The sequence below is a fragment of the Sinocyclocheilus anshuiensis genome, unplaced genomic scaffold (genome assembly GCF_001515605.1).
Source record: "Sinocyclocheilus anshuiensis isolate Anshui unplaced genomic scaffold, SAMN03320099.WGS_v1.1 scaffold108, whole genome shotgun sequence".
NCBI classification, from domain to species: Eukaryota; Metazoa; Chordata; class Actinopteri; order Cypriniformes; family Cyprinidae; genus Sinocyclocheilus; species Sinocyclocheilus anshuiensis.
In genome coordinates, this window is record NW_015554071.1 from 33,888 (window position 1) to 48,134 (window position 14,247).

Genomic DNA, 14,247 nt, shown 5'->3' on the forward strand with positions numbered 1-14,247 from the left:
TGTGGGACGAAGCGGAGTCCAGCCCAGGGTCGTCACATGTGGTTGCCGCAAGCCTACCGGCCGCTCCTTTGTCGAATCCGCCGGCCGCGCCGTTCTCAAGCCCGCCCGCCGCTCAATCTAGCCCGCCGCTGCTCACTCTAGGCCTCCGGCCTCCGCTCACTCTAGCCGCAGGTCTCCACTCACTCAAGCCCACCGTGTGTGACGCTGTGTGTTTCGTTGTGAAAGCTAAACTACTTTGTTTGGTCTTCCAAAAGAGGACACGACTCCTTTAATCTACATTGTAAAGTTTTCGAATTCTCATGTATGCAATTTCCTCATTCTTGTTTTGCTACCAAATTAAATGAAATTATTTTAATTAAGAGTTTTCCTCGAATTCTTTTTTTTTTTTATCAAATTATATAATTAATTTTACTTCGACTGTAAAGTTTTCCTCAGGTTCTCATGTTTTGCTCCTAAATTATATGTAACAACTAATTAATGTAACTTACGCTAATACAGCTTTCCTCAAATTCTCACATGTTACTACCAAATTGTATGTAATATCTAACAGTTTAATTTACAATGTGAAATATTCTTTGAATTCTCGCATTTTGCTACCAAATTATATGTAGTTTGTAATAGTTTAACTCACATTTTGAAATATTCCTCAAATTCTTATGTTTTGCTCTCAAATTAATATATGTAATTATATGTATAATGTAAATTAATATCTTATGTATAGTTCCATAGTTTTAGTATAGTTTAGTTAGTATAGTTAGTAGCAGTGTTGGGTAAGATACTCAAAAAAAGAAATCATCTACAAATGACTAATTACTTCTTTAAAATTGTAATTTGATTACATTACTGATTACTGCATTTAAAAAGTAATCAGATTACTAATTATTTTACTTTCAAGTTACTTTCAAGTTTACTTTTCAAATGATCAAACCTAAAAAAAATACACTACAAAGTGAAACTTGTAGTTTTTTTCATTAGTTTAATATTGACTGAAAAATTACACAAGTATTATTTGTATATACTTGCAATATCAACAAAACTTTTTTCTTTTTTGGTTTTGTAAAATAAAGAAAACCAATAGGGTGAGCTTTCTGCATTCTCAGTCTCCGAAAGCTTCTCTAAAGATCTAAAGTGTCTTGAGACTTGAAGTGTCTATTTTTAAATTAAGTAGGTCGTCGAAAACAAATATTCTCTGATACAATAATCCGTAGGAAACCAACGCGTGCATGTAACGCGTTATATCCAACTCTGGTTAGTAGGGGTGTGTGATATTGAAAAAAAAAAAAAAAGATATCTCGATATTTTCTGGGATTTTATCGATACCGATAATTAGACTAATTTTGCTGAGTGTGTTATTGTGCTGGCATCTTAAGGACTACTGTGGACAGCTGACTCCAAGTTTTTGATATTCTTCATATTCTGTGTGGTGGTCGGTTCACAGCAGTGATAGAAATTAATCTTTTTCAATAAGTTTAAATTTATTTTTACCTTTTATGGGCATTTTTACCTTTATAAAGCCATTTTTTTTTATAAAAGTGTGCTTCATCTTTTGAGTCAAATTCTTACATTTAATCAGTCAATTAGAATAATAAGACGTTTAGGCTGTTACCAAGCAAATTAAATCAGTATCAACAAAATTAATCTTTGCATTGCAGAGGAAACACAGAAGCTGCATCTGAATTGGCATTTAGATGTATTTACACACTGTTTAATGCAGGACATGAATGCATTTAACCTGCAGTTACAAATGCATAAATAAGGTTTTGGTATTTTAAACATAAAAAGTTGAACACTGATATTTGAAATTATTTAAAAAATGAAAAGATATTTTAAATGTGAAATTAAAACCGCCAGTAGGTGGCAGCAAGTCACTGTTAATAAGTGAGTCGTTGCGATTGAACCGAATCATTTAAACGGTTGATTCATTCGGTGTTTGGAATTTTTGTTGGCGAAATAGAGCAAAAATAGGCGATGTGGTGTCTGAAACATAAGTCTCTTAATATGAACTTTTTGTTTATTGAACTGTTGTATAAAATCAATTTCACATTTGTAATCATGCAGATTTTTGGAGAGAAAAATGGCACTCTGTGTGTGATATTGATTAACTATATGAAATTATATAAATATATAAATTTTCTGCTTCCATATCTTGAATTTTGAAATCATATTAAATACATTTTATTAGACTGAATCATGCAGTGAAAGAACACACTCTAAATGCACACGCACACTAGTCTAACCTACTAGATTTTAATAATGTATGCATGCATTCTGTAGGTGTTTTATTTGTTTTTTGTTTTTTTCGATATACTCGATAATGTCAAATCATATATTGTTAAAACAACAATTATGATATTATCGCAGATGATATATATCACACACCCCTAATAGTTAGTATAGTTTTCCTCAAATTCTCATGATTTGCTACCAAATATCCACTTATCTACTATCTGAAAGTTTTCCTTGAATTCTCGTGACTTGTGGCCACATGAGTTTTTTAATCTGATGAATGATGGGATGCACTTAACCTCAAAAACGAAGTGATCTCAGAGATAGTGTGGATTTAGTGTGGGTTAAGGGCACTGAGCTTTGTTTTTTTGTGACCTGACCTGAGACAGTATTACACACTTACTTCCTATTGCATGTGCACATTTTCAAGTGCGTATTAACAGAGACATACTTTGAAAATCCACTGGAAATAGTATACCATCCGGACACTTTTATAATACTACTTTCAACAGTGCTGTAAAATAGATAAGTGACTTTAACCGAATCGTCTCTTCCTGCAGCGACTGCCATGACCACAGACGAGGCGGAGAGCGTTCATAAGAAACAGGTGTGCGAGCAGCAGCAGGAAGAGGAGAACCTGGCTGCACAGGAGCCAGGCCCCGCTGACACCGTTCAGGACAGCCCCTCCGGCACCTCGCTGCCCCCCGGGGGCTCGGAGGAGGAACAGGAGCTGAAGCCGCGCCAGCGCACCTCTGCTGGCCGCGGCCTCTCCCGCCTCTTCTCCTCCTTCCTGAAGCGCCGCTCGCAGTGCTCGGACGGTGAGGGGGTGGAGACGGAGAGAGCCCGGGACAAGGACGGCCAGGAAGAGCCCAAAGCTCCCATAGCGGACCCCGAGCCAGAACTGCGCATAGAGGGCGATGTTGCTGTAGACCAGCACTCAATCAGCAGTGCTGAAAACCAGGTGAGAAAGAGGAACAGATTAATGGTACTAAAGCTAGAACCAGATTTAAGATTCAAAGGACAAAAAGCACCATAAAAGTAGTGATGCACTGAAATTAATTTTTTACTGGAACTAAAATTAAAGTTTTCATTTAGCTGAAAATGAAAACCAAAAATGATTTCATAATCATGTAATTAATCATATTTATTTAAAAATCAACACTCAAATCTGAGTTGCACATAAGGCATTGTTTCTATTATTTTTTTCTATTAACTTTTTTTAATGATAATGTTTCTACTCTAATTTGTTCAAAATATAAGCATTTAAACATTTAGCTGAAAATTAAAACCAAAAATGATTTCATAATCATGTAATTAATCATATTTATTTAAAATCAACACTCAAATCTGAGTTGCACATAAGGCATTGTTTCTATTATTTTTTTCTATTAACTTTTTTTAATGATAATGTTTCTACTCTAATTTGTTCAAAATATAAGCATTTAAACGGTGGCTGTCATAAAAACTTAAAGACGGCGGTAAAAAATGTAATCTAAATGTAATATAGACCATTTTTAGGGATGCAAACAATAACTATCTAACACAACAGTCCTAACGCATTCCCAGTTTTATTTTAACATAACTTCTGAGCATCCAAAAAAATATTGGAAACATTTTGATAAAAACATGTTATGACAACCGTTTTAAGGTTAGATGTTACTTAATCGCCTCCTGTTATCCTTTTGAAGCAGTTTGACAACAAGCAGGAAATGTTCATGGGTCAATGACATCACTGCATTGAATTGGTCTATTGTGCATATATTTAGCAAAATGCTCCTCTCTAGAGATATTTTTCCAGCTGACTAATGCTTTTGTGGAAATCCAATTTTTTGTGGAAAGCTTTCCTGAGGTGAATGTAATGTTAAGTGTTGTTTTCAAGCTGTTTTATTGACATTTTGCAGTTGAAACACTGATTGAGTGATTACATAACTCACAATACCTTCTAATGTTCATTCATATCAAATAATGTTTAGTGGTGTTTTGTTCAGGCATCAACTGAAAATAGCATAGACTGAAAGATCTCTGTTTATCAAAATGAAGATCCATTAAAATCGAGAAATTTATATTGTTAAATCAGCCCTAGCATCACCACAGCTGACATGTTAGCCTGTTGTAGTTTATCCATTTTGTTTGCATTAAATGAAACGATGTGCCATTAGAGAAGTGCTAATTAAACGTCACCATTTTGGACAAAAGTGTTCCACACTTCTAAATTCTAAGTCTTCTGAAGCAAAACAGTAAAGCATCTCTAAGACTTTTAAAAGTCAGAGCAACCCTCAGCCCACTGGTGTGTGGGCTTACTGACAGTTTTGACCTCAGGGTGACAACTGGATGTTCTCACTGTTTGCTTGTAGAAAGGGATGTCTGTGCAAAAGCAACTGAACTGTGGAGCTTCACACATCTCAGATTCACACGTTGAGTTACGGTCAAAGATTGCGTGTTAAAACCTTCTCTGTGCAGCTCTCACCTGCTCCAGCAGCACAGTATACTAAAAGCTTTCTGAGAGGCTGTTCATACTGAACGGCTGGTATTTTAGGCATTGCTGACTGCTGTCAAAATGCTTCAGCTTTTTTTTCCCTTATGCTAGCTTTTCATTATTTAGTCTGCTCTCTTTTCTCTTGAATATGAAGCATTTTGAAGGGATAGATCATCCAAAAATGAAAATTCTGTCATAATTTACCCAGCCTCATGTTGTTCCAAACCTGTATGAATTCCATTTTCTGTTGAACACAAAAGAATACAAATGTTTGTAAACAGTTGCTGGTGGTCAATAGTATTTTTTTTTCTATACTATAGAAGTCAATGGCTACACCAGGGCTGTCCAAACTCGGTCCTGGAGGGCCGGTGTCCTGCAGAGTTTAGCTCCAACCCTAATTAAACACACCTGAACCAGCTAATCAAGCTCTTACTAGGCATAGAAACTTCCAGTAAGGTGTGTTGAGGCAAGTTGGAGCTAAACTCTGCAGGACACCGGCCCTCCAGGACCGAGTTTGGACAGCCCTGGGCTACACCTTGAGGGTGAGTAAATGATGACAGAAATTTCATTTTTCGGTGAACTATCCCTTTAAGGTGTCACATGCTCAGTTTATATCCAACTATTTTTGCAAATGTTAAAGGGGTCATCGGATGCAAAATTGACTTTTACATTTTGTTTGAACTGAAATGTGTGTTGTAAGTGTGTGTACACAACCACCCTATAATGATAAAAATCCACCCAGTGTTTTTTTTTTTTTTTTTAATCTTGATAAATCATGACCCCTTTCTAAAATCAAGCAGTTCTCAGATTCATGGCTGTGTGATGTCACACAGGCCAAGGCCCCTACCACGATTGTTGATTGACACTAGCGTTTTACCTTAGACCCGCCCTGAGTGACCTGCTTTGTTTTTGAAGGGAATACATCCTCCGATCTAAGTACCTAAATGTGTCTAAATGCTTCACCTACAGAAGAAGTGAGTATATTTTTTTAAATGAATTTTGCAAATCACCTTTCCTAATAATGTGCTAGTTAGCAAGTTTCACGATCAATGCGTCTAAAGTTTACAGTCTCTCAGAGAACAGCACATCACTCCACAGAAGAGAGGGGCGGGGTGAGCAGAGCTCATTAGCATTTAAAGGGAAATGCACCATAACGGCTTGCTGTAAACAGAGTGTTTTTTGACAGGTTAAAAGGGTGTTGTTTTACACTACCATTGAGCAATTTTAACCAAAGCATGTTATAGACTTTTCATTAAGACCCTAAAGAATCATATCAACTTGTGGAAAATGGGCATCTGATGACCCCTTGAAAAAAAAAAAGGTTGCAATAAAACAGAAGTAGCAACGGATCTTTTCTAGAATATTGCGATGTACAAATGTGTACCAAAAAAGAACAAATGTAGGACGGGGACTTGATTCTATATGCATTGGTTGTTAATTGCGTTGTGAGATGTGGACGTTGCACTCAAAAGTGGAGGCAGATGAACATGAGCTTGCAGGGGTGGGTTTAAGTGGAGTAAATGATCAGAGAAGTCCTGCATACGTCACCAGAGAGAAGTCTATCGATTATGTCATTTTGATTAAAAATGAAACAAAAAATGAAACGTGCATAAATTTATTGTTCATAAAAAGATCCATAACATGGATTTTATAAAATAGCGTGAATTTTAATTTCGTGCCAACTTTAGGAAGGTTTTTTTGAAGTAAGTCAAAATGTGCATTAAGGTGATAGAAACGCATAAACAATGATGTGTTTTAAACATTTGGACGTGGAAGAGGAAGCAGCACACTGGGTATGAATTAACATGTATGCATTGGGCCCACTGTAATTAAAAAAATTAAGGCTGCTTAACATTTAAATAGTTTGATTCAGAAACCCTCCACCTCCCCCAGCACCACCTGTATAGATCTGCTATGGGTATTTTCATATTCTATATGCATGAAAGTGTTACATTTTTAGAGGTTCTTTTTGTCATTTCACCATCCTGTACAAATTATGAACTCTCATTAGACCAGTTTGAAGGATCTTCCGAAATTTACAGTGTATAAGTATGCTGTGTCCTAAGTGACCTTGGCAATCCCAGAATACATTATGACAAGCTCAGGGAAAAAAATGAATACAGTATGGTGGTAAACAGAAATGATGCATAAGGAACAGGGTGCTGAGTTGTTGATTTGCTTTACTTTGTAGCAGCTTGAGGAACTAGGTGGTCTGCTTAGACCATGATGATACCATTTGTGAAATTTTTTTATAATCATTGCTAGTATCATCAGTGACTGCAAAAAAAATAAAAAGGCTTTTAGTTTATGTTTTACACATACGAAATTATTGGTTATTGGCAATCAAGTTGGCCTACTTTCAAAAACTCTAAAATAATAATTCTGTAAGAAACCTTGGTTCTAAAAAGGTACAAATTAGTCTTCCTCCAGCGAATTAATTGTGTAATAATCTAAATTTTGGATTTTTAACATATTTTTCTTCCTCCAGCAAATCGTAGCAGATCAGAAGGAAGACGCCAAGCTGGAGTCCGGCAAGGCAGAAAAGGGGGAGAAGGGGGAGAAGAAGGAAAAGAAGGAAAAGAAGGAGAAGAAGGAAAAGAAGGAGAAGAAGGAAAAGGTGAAGAAGGAGAAAGCAGACAAGGAGAAGGAGAAGCCAGAGAAAAAAGAGAAAGCAGAGAAGAAAGAGAAGAAGGAGAAAAAAGAGAAGAAAGAGAAGAAAAATGAGGACAAGGCCAAAGGAGAGGAGGGAGAGAAAGACAAGGAGTGTGAGAAGGAAAAAGAAATAGTAGAGGAAGAGGCCAAGCTGGAAGACGCAGGTGCGGCAGAAACGGAGGTAAAGGAGGAAGGAGAAAAAGAGAAAGAGAAACAGGAGGAGAATGTGGTGGAGGAGGAGGAGGAGGAGGAGGAGGGGAAGAAGCAGAAAGCATCTCGCCACCCCGGGATCCTGCATTGCAAAGTCAAGCTGCTGGATGATACTCTGTTCGAGTGTGAGCTGGAAGTAAGAGACACACACACACACACACACACACACACACACACACACCTCTTTTGTTGCTTATCAAGTGCGCCGTATCGTTGTCTAGTCCCGCGAGAGTGACTCTGAAACTCAAGCGTTGCTCAAGGGCTTTTACTTCCTTTGCTAATTAACTCTCAGACTACCGAGAGACTATTTCTGCTGATCTGACACTTTAGCCTGTTTTTGTTGCCATCGTACTGTGTGGCTCTTGTCTAAAACCGACTGAGCAGACTCGATGTCTGCTATCTACAGAGACAGCATCCTAAGTGAAACAGAACATCCTTATTAGCAGCAACTTGACCCGCAAGTCTCGCTTTACATTCACAGCTAATTCTGCTGTTAGCATGTAGCGAGCTAAGCTAACAATTCTATTTCCACACAAGAGTCTCTATGTTCAGAATGGAATATAAGGCAACTATTTTTATAGAACATGAACTGTATACTTCAAAAATAGTAGGTGAAACTGTCTGCATAATTCCACGTTTCAAACAGCAGTGTGCTACTTTGTTGTCACATGACCTCGCTACTTTGCATGTGAACTAGTTATCATCTTGTAAAAATGTCTTAATCTTTGGCAGTCGCACAATAGTAATTAATCAAAAACATCATGTCCCTAATAACTTCTGGTTCATTCACCCTGGAAAGTGAAGTCATACACATTGCATTGTGGGATACAGTACCCAGCACAATGTGCTCTGTTGTGTACTATAGAATCTGGGTATTCCATGCATACAGACAATTTGCTTACTGTGCACAATATGCATTCTATTATGGAAGCACATTTGTGCCACATAAGAAAAAAAAAACATTGTTATGACATAGTATCTCATAATTTTCACTCTTTTATGTCATGATCATGAGTCATGATTATGAGATAAATAGTCGAAATTATTAAAGTAAAAAATGTTGTCATATTGACATTGTTGTACTGACATTGTTGTATATCATAATTTTCACTTTTTGTCAAAACTATGTCTTTTTATCTTATAAATTCAATTTACTAGAATAATTATGACTTTTTATGTCATCATTTAAACTTTTTATGTCAATTGGCTGTTATAGTTTTTACTTTTTGTCATTTTTACTTTTTATCTCATAATTCTGACTTACTGTCATGATTATGACTTGACTGATAATTACAACTTGCGTAATAATTTAATAGCTTTTTATGTCATAATTATGATTTATGAATTATGGCTTGCCTCTCTATTATGACTTAGAATCTCATAATTTTCACTTTTTATTCCATACTCATACATCATGATTATGAGATAAATACTTGAAATTATGGGATAAAAAAGTAAAATTGTCATAATTTTGTCATAATTTCGACTTACTGTCATAACTATGACTATTTTTCTTATAATTTTGATTTGATTCTGACATAATTATGACCTTTGTCACCATTTCAACTATTTTTCATATCAATTGTTTTTGTTAGTTTTACTTTTTGTCATTTTGACTTTTTATCTCATAATCGATCTAATCTAATCTAATCTAATTTATCTCATGGGTTTCCATACTGTATACACTGAAGGAACAACAAAAAAAATATTATAGTAGCATGCTACACTGTACATAACTTCACTTGCTAATAGAGCTGCTCAATTCATAGACCTAAAACTTTGAAGAGAATTTCAACCCATGGGTTCTCTCAGAAATTTCTTTGAGTCTCAATTTTTGTTCTACAAAATAAATCACACACAGTTGTATCTCGTAAGTCTAAAAGTCACTGTATGCTTTAATGCTTGTCGCTATCAAGTTGCTATATAAGGATTACAGTTGTTGTCTGACTAAAATACTTAAATAGTACTGTTCCAAACAGGGGCTTCTGTGTTTTAACTACATTTCTTTGTTTCCAGAAACATGCCAAAGGCCAGGAGCTGTTTGCTAAAGTGTGTGACCACCTGAACCTGTTAGAGAAGGACTATTACGGTCTGGCCATATGGGAGACGACAACCATAAAGGTGCCTCAGTCTGTTAGCACTCACTCACTCTTTTAATATTAACTGTAGGTGGCATGTTTTTTTTTCTTGACAGCATGTTTTCTTCATGTTTAGATTAGCTTTGGAGTGGAATTCTAGTCAAAATAGAAATAAAGGTTGTTTTCTTTTTAAATTATTTAAACAATTATTTAAACTATATTCTTTACTATTGCTATAAAACACCATTTTATAACAATAATTAAGTTTATTAATCATTCTACTGTAATTCTATAAGAATAGAATTATAAATCTACACCACAGTTGTAACAATAACAACTACACAGAGGAATTATATAACTGAAATCACTTTCACAACAATTTTTATTTTCACAACTTATAAATGATAAAAACACTGACAACCAATCAGAATCTGCCCAAAAGAGCTTGGGCATTTAAATTGGCAGACTTTAGAGTGTAAACAGGCCTTTAGTTAAAGCTTTATTTGTCTTTTAGACATGGCTGGACTTCACCAAGGAGATCAGACGGCAAGTACAAGGTGAGTCACATCACCGCCGTTCATCTCCTTGACATATAAAATAAAGTTACGGCCGTTTCACAGCGAGGCGAATCACTGACAAACTTTGCTTTTACACCGAGCACGAAACGATTAATCGCCTTCTGCTAATTCACGCCTGCACGATAGGTGGCACCGACCAGCAATGCATTTTTCCTCATGTAGCCTATGTATCTCATATATGGCTTTTACATCATCCACTGCTCATTATACAGCATTAAAGGTGGGGTAAGCGATTTTTCAAAAACGCTTTAGAAAACTGATTCGGGCCGAATAGCAAAACAAACTTGTAGCCAATAAGCAGTAAGGGGCGTGTCTACTCATGATGTGGAGGAGAGAGTGTTCAGTGCACAGGACGGACATTAGAAAGAAAGATAGAGATGGCGGATAAAAAACAAAAGAGGAAAATGTCTGCGGAACAAAAGAAGGCTTAAGTTGAAAATCATTTGAAATTTGTGTCAATACGTCATAAAGAGAACGCAGCAGCAGTTTTCTTGTCGGGGATTTGTCATGTCGTGCCGCGCTGCATCCAGTGTAGACCATAGATATGTATATACTGTATATCTATGGTGTAGACAGCATGACTGATTATTATGAGTTCTATAGTATTTTGTCGCGCTGCGCCACTCGCGTCCGGTGTAGACACGGACATTGGTTTTGCTTTGTTTCACAGAACTAATCGTTGTCTGGGTTGCGTACGTATGTGTGGGCCGGAGCTATCAAAATAGGGGCGAGACCCTTTTGGAGTAGGGGTGTGTATGTTTTGGTGATTTCAAATGTCAAAATTGGCTACCAGAAATCGCTTAACCCACCTTTAAATTAAGATAAATAACTTTTGGTTCTTCATCAGAAACACAAACTATCCATAATGCTTACAAGAAAATATAATTAGAGGTACAATTAGCATCAAGCTGCATTTCAAAATGTATGTAATTCATGTTTTTGCTCAAACCCCCCTTTAAACCATCATCGAGTGCTTGTAATAACTTGTGATCTAAAATGGATTTTGCTTCTATAATAGGCAGACATGCACTTTTTGTATGTTATAATGGACTAAACGCTACCTGCTTGTCATTTGTCATAAACATCCTTTATTGTTATAAAAATACCATGAGCTGCAAAAAACATATACAGAAAATATATTGTATGAATATAAATATAAATATATCTCTATGTTCAGACACCAACGACAACAACATCTTGACATCCATATTCTTTGTATGTTGGTTGAAAGTCCTCTACTTCTGTGTTTTTACGCTCGTGCTCAATACAGTCGTCTGAGCATTTAGCGCCACCTCGTCGACCTTTTGGGTAACACCAGTTGCTCTGGCCATGCTATGTAATGCTCAAATCTTATTGGATGGCCCGTGTTTTCGCTTTGCGAAACTGAAAAGATTCGTCGGACTGCTTAGGAAAAAAAAAAACATTCGCATTTTCGGTGTGCGAATGTTCGCGGTCTATGTGGAAGCATCCATAGTAATCTGTTGTTTTATTCCAGCACGTCATCGCATCCGATATTCGTTTCACTTTTCCGCGCTCAGTGTGGAAAGGCCTTTAGTGTCTAATTTTCTGTTGTTCCTGTTTTAAATCATGTTTGCCTTTATTTAGGCACCAACTACGATTTCACATTCAATGTGAATTTCTACCCGCCTGATCCTGCCCAGCTATCAGAAGACATCACCAGGTGAACAGCACTTTCTTTATAATATATATATATATATATATATATATATATATATTTCAATCATGACCGTGAGTATTTAAGACATACTGCTGCTGCACAAATAGCATGGAAGAAGAAAACAAAACAACTAAATATGTATGCTGCTGCTATACAATTATATGCTTAAAATCATCCCTAGGCAGAAGAAATATAAAAGATAAAACCCCCCAGAACAAGCAGCACCTATTGCCAAGACATATGTACTGCAACTGCTCCGGAGAGCCGTGAGAACGTTGGTTTGCTATCTATGTGAGCCTGGGCTGGCTTTGCCGAATGGCTTAACTCTAGTTAACTATTGCTGTGTGTACCTGATCGGTTGACCAGATAGCTTAAACTAGTGACCTGAGTTAAATGTGTTTCTGGGCTAATGGAGCCCAGATAAGTTAACTAGTGGCTTAACAATGTGAACCAGGGTGCTGTACACTTAGGTTTATTTAACTAATGACCTAAATAACTATGTGTGTCTGAGCCAATAGCTCAAACTTACCTAGATAGAAACGCGCAATATGTGTGCCATTAACAAACAGCAATCACACTGTAGGCTGATAGATGAAGTAACCCCCAGCAACCACCTGACTCAGGCTCGGGCGGCCTGAGCAAATAGTTTTCAATTTGTCATTCAAGAGTTGTAATTTTTTTTTTTTTCATTAACATTCATCAACGTTACTGCAATGGAAATACTTACCTTTAACTTATTAATAAGCTAACAAAATATTTGGCGAAAGAATAAATCACTGTACACCCTGTAGTTGTGGTGTCATATGCCCAGGACTATAAATAGCGGTGAATAAAGGCCTCCTGTAGCGAATCCATGTGTTTTTGTAAGAAAAATATCCATATTTTAAATGTAATAAACACTTTTCTCTCACTTCCGGTATCTGTCATATGTGAAAGGCGTTCCGGCGGAAGGCGTATGACGTATGCGCAGCGCGCACCTGTGAGATATGATAGTCTCGCGAGTTTGTTTAAAGGAGCAAAGGAAGCAAAGCTTCCTTACTTTAGCAAAGGAAAACCAGTCTCCTCTTGGCTTATATCGAAATCCTCCAACATTTTTCTTTGCAAATCTTCAGTTTGTACTTCTAATTCGTGACCGGCATTTTGTTTTGTTGTCTCTCCGCGTTCGGCACTAATCTCGCAATGCCGACGTGCTGTGCCATCCGCCGGCACGACTTCCGCGTATGACAGATGATGGAAGTGATAGAAAAGTTATTACATTTGCAATATGGATATTTTTCTTACAAAAACACATGGATTCGCTAGAGGAGGCCTTTATTCACGCCCCGGAGCCATGTGAAGCACGTTTTATTATGAATGCGCGCGCTTTATTTAACGACTTGTGGACTGTTCAACTGCCATACCCGCTGACTGCAATGATAGAGCTTGGAATAGCAGGACAATTTTTAATATAACTCCAACTGGATTCGTCTGAAAGAAGAAAGTCATATACACCTAGGATACTTCGAGGGTGAGTAAAACACGAGCCAATTTTCATTTTTGGGTGAACTAACCCTTTAAGACACTACAGTGACTTTATTTAAATGCAGTTGTCTGCTTTTATATTAATTGTGTCCAAATTAAAATTCGCAACATAGAAATACTGTGCATGCTGCTGCTGAGAAAAATCTCGATGACTGAATAGCTATGCAAGCTGCTGCTACTGCACTGATGATAATATTGACTAACATTTTAATACTGAGTTGAAGAACATGCTGTTGCTGTTAATGATATTCACAATGTTGTAGTAGGAATTTACTGTGCGAGCTGTTGCAATATTTAATCAGAATTTATGAAGCATAATCTACTGCTGCTGCATGAAACCTGCTGTAAGCCCTGTTGAATAAGCAAAGTAATGAATGCCTATTGCACTTTAAAGAGTTAATTTACCCTCCATGAGTTATTAAAATGTCATGCAACTAAAGCACTTTCTGCTGCCGCTGTTATATTAACATAATATTATTTCTAACCTTGCATCTGAATTTGCTATGCATGCTATAAATTTGCTAACATTGCGATCTGAGTAGCTATGCATACTGCTGCACAAAAGTACTTAGAATTCAGAATCAGAATCAGAATGAGCTTTATTGCCAGGTATGTTTACACATACGAGGAATTTGTTTTCGTGACAGGAGCTTCCACAGTTCAACAGAATGACAGTGACAGAACAAAAAAACACAGATAATAAAAAAAAAAAAAATAGAACAAGTAAATAAGGAATAAAAATATATAAATCGAAAATTGTATGTGCAGGTATATTACAATAGACAGTTTTGTATGTACAGGTACTGTATATTATGTGCAAATTTTAGG

At 36.7% G+C, this 14,247-nt stretch overlaps 1 protein-coding gene across 1 annotated transcript in view; it reads left to right on the top strand.

The window, feature by feature from the left end:
• LOC107668701 (protein 4.1-like) overlaps nucleotides 1-14,247 on the top strand; it is an 81,007-nt gene that overhangs the window by 25,034 nt on the left and 41,726 nt on the right. The window contains exons 2-7 of the mRNA XM_016460669.1: nucleotides 2,787-3,187; nucleotides 7,191-7,319; nucleotides 7,416-7,700; nucleotides 9,581-9,685; nucleotides 10,157-10,199; nucleotides 11,826-11,901. Coding sequence (XP_016316155.1) covers nucleotides 2,795-3,187; nucleotides 7,191-7,319; nucleotides 7,416-7,700; nucleotides 9,581-9,685; nucleotides 10,157-10,199; nucleotides 11,826-11,901 — 1,031 coding nt within the window. The 5' untranslated portion in view covers nucleotides 2,787-2,794. The remainder of the gene's footprint in view (nucleotides 1-2,786; nucleotides 3,188-7,190; nucleotides 7,320-7,415; nucleotides 7,701-9,580; nucleotides 9,686-10,156; nucleotides 10,200-11,825; nucleotides 11,902-14,247) is intronic.